Source organism: Propithecus coquereli, unplaced genomic scaffold, assembly GCF_000956105.1.
Source record: "Propithecus coquereli isolate 6110/MARCELLA unplaced genomic scaffold, Pcoq_1.0 Scaffold620, whole genome shotgun sequence".
NCBI lineage: Eukaryota > Metazoa > Chordata > Mammalia > Primates > Indriidae > Propithecus > Propithecus coquereli.
In genome coordinates, this window is record NW_012152175.1 from 113,861 (window position 1) to 114,198 (window position 338).

General features: G+C 39.9%; 1 protein-coding gene across 1 annotated transcript in view; it reads left to right on the forward strand.

Moving 5' to 3' along the window:
• The window catches only part of MKLN1 (muskelin 1, intracellular mediator containing kelch motifs), a 127,568-nt gene that overhangs the window by 73,660 nt on the left and 53,570 nt on the right, over positions 1–338 (forward strand). The window contains exon 8 of the mRNA XM_012659562.1: positions 75–296. Within this exon, the coding sequence (XP_012515016.1) occupies positions 75–296 (222 nt within the window). The remainder of the gene's footprint in view (positions 1–74; positions 297–338) is intronic.

A 338-nucleotide genomic window follows, 5' to 3' on the forward strand; every position in this document is an offset into this window, starting at 1 on the left:
ACACGTTGGTTTCATTTTAATACATATAGCAGGAGCAAACCAAAACTATTCAATCTGTTGCCTTGTTCTGATAGATGTGTATGGACTCAGAAAAACATATGATCTACACTTTTGGTGGTAGAATTTTGACATGTAATGGAAGCGTAGATGACAGCAGAGCCAGTGAACCACAATTCAGTGGGTTGTTTGCTTTCAACTGTCAATGTCAAACCTGGAAACTTCTTCGAGAGGACTCCTGTAATGCTGGGCCTGAGGACATCCAGTCTCGCATAGGACACTGCATGCTATTCCACTCAGTAAGAATATTCTATACATTGCATTCTGTTATTTTGTCATGT